We start from the raw sequence: 1,027 nt of genomic DNA on the forward strand, positions 1-1,027 counted from the left end.
GGACCAGAGCACGGGCCACTGGCAGAAGCTGAAGAAGGACAGCACAGCCCAGATCGTCCTCAACGCCCTGCTCTCCAGCCTGCCGGAGGCTGGGGCCAGGGTCTGCTTCCTGAAAGGTGAGAAGGGTCGAGGGAACACGACGGACGGGAGCTGGGGGGGAGCGGCGCGATCGACCCTCAAAGCTCCCCTGTTTGGCAGCGGCCCGAGGTGCTCCCGTTCCCTCTCCTTCGCCCTGCAGTGAACCTGATTATTGGTGGAGGGCAGGGAGGTAACACCGGGATTCCGGAGGCTGGGGCCAGGGTCTGCTTCCTGAAAGGTGAGAAGGGTCGAGGGAACACGACGGACGGGAGCTGGGGGGGAGCGGCGCGATCGACCCTCAAAGCTCCCCTGTTTGGCAGCGGCCCGAGGTGCTCCCGTTCCCTCTCCTTCGCCCTGCAGTGAACCTGATTATTGGTGGAGGGCAGGGAGGTAACACCGGGATTTTGTTTCTTTTCCACCTACTGGAAATAAATCCCGGATAGACTCTGCCGGCTGAGCCGAAATGCCTTTCCGCTCACCCCTGCCACGCGTTTGAGAGGCTGAGGGAAAAGCAGAGAATAGCAGTAAAGAAGAGTAAAAGTTGCAGATTATCAAAGGGGGAGAGACATTGGCGCTGCGTGGGAAACAAAATCAGCCCCGCGGGTATGAGGAGAGATGAGGCCACTTCTACTCGCTTTCCACCCGGTGACACGGGGAGGCCTGCCTTGGGCACCCAAAACTCTGGGACCGATGCCCTCCCCTCCACCGAGGGCGGAGAGGTTTCTCTCCATCGGGCACATCGACGCTGGCAGGGGAAACCTAGAGCCGAAACTCCGGGGTTCGTCGGGGGACAAAAATACCTCCTTCCCCTCACGTGTATTACAGCCCTTCGATTGCGGTTCTTTGTTTTCGTTCCGTGTAACTCGGGGTAATAAAACGATAAATAGCATAGCGAGCATAGCAGCCCGCCCTTTCCCTGTCCTCCTGCCCCTGTGTCCCCCCCCCCCCC

At 60.1% G+C, this 1,027-nt stretch overlaps 1 protein-coding gene and 1 long non-coding RNA gene across 2 annotated transcripts in view; both read left to right on the forward strand.

Annotated features, from left to right (window-relative positions):
• Window position 1: 1 nt before the first annotated feature.
• The window catches only part of DUSP5 (dual specificity phosphatase 5), a gene marked incomplete at its 5' end in the record, with an annotated part of 22,958 nt that continues 21,932 nt past the window's right edge, over window positions 2-1,027 (forward strand). Inside the window, one exon of the mRNA XM_017735173.1 lies at window positions 2-116. Coding sequence (XP_017590662.1) covers window positions 2-116 — 115 coding nt within the window. The remainder of the gene's footprint in view (window positions 117-1,027) is intronic.
• On the forward strand, window positions 123-969 carry LOC108446948. Its single transcript, XR_001862288.1, has 2 exons — window positions 123-268; window positions 469-969. It is a non-coding gene; the product is annotated as an uncharacterized LOC108446948 (long non-coding RNA).

Source organism: Corvus brachyrhynchos, unplaced genomic scaffold (assembly GCF_000691975.1).
Source record: "Corvus brachyrhynchos isolate BGI_N302 unplaced genomic scaffold, ASM69197v1 scaffold705, whole genome shotgun sequence".
NCBI classification, from domain to species: domain Eukaryota; kingdom Metazoa; phylum Chordata; class Aves; order Passeriformes; family Corvidae; genus Corvus; species Corvus brachyrhynchos.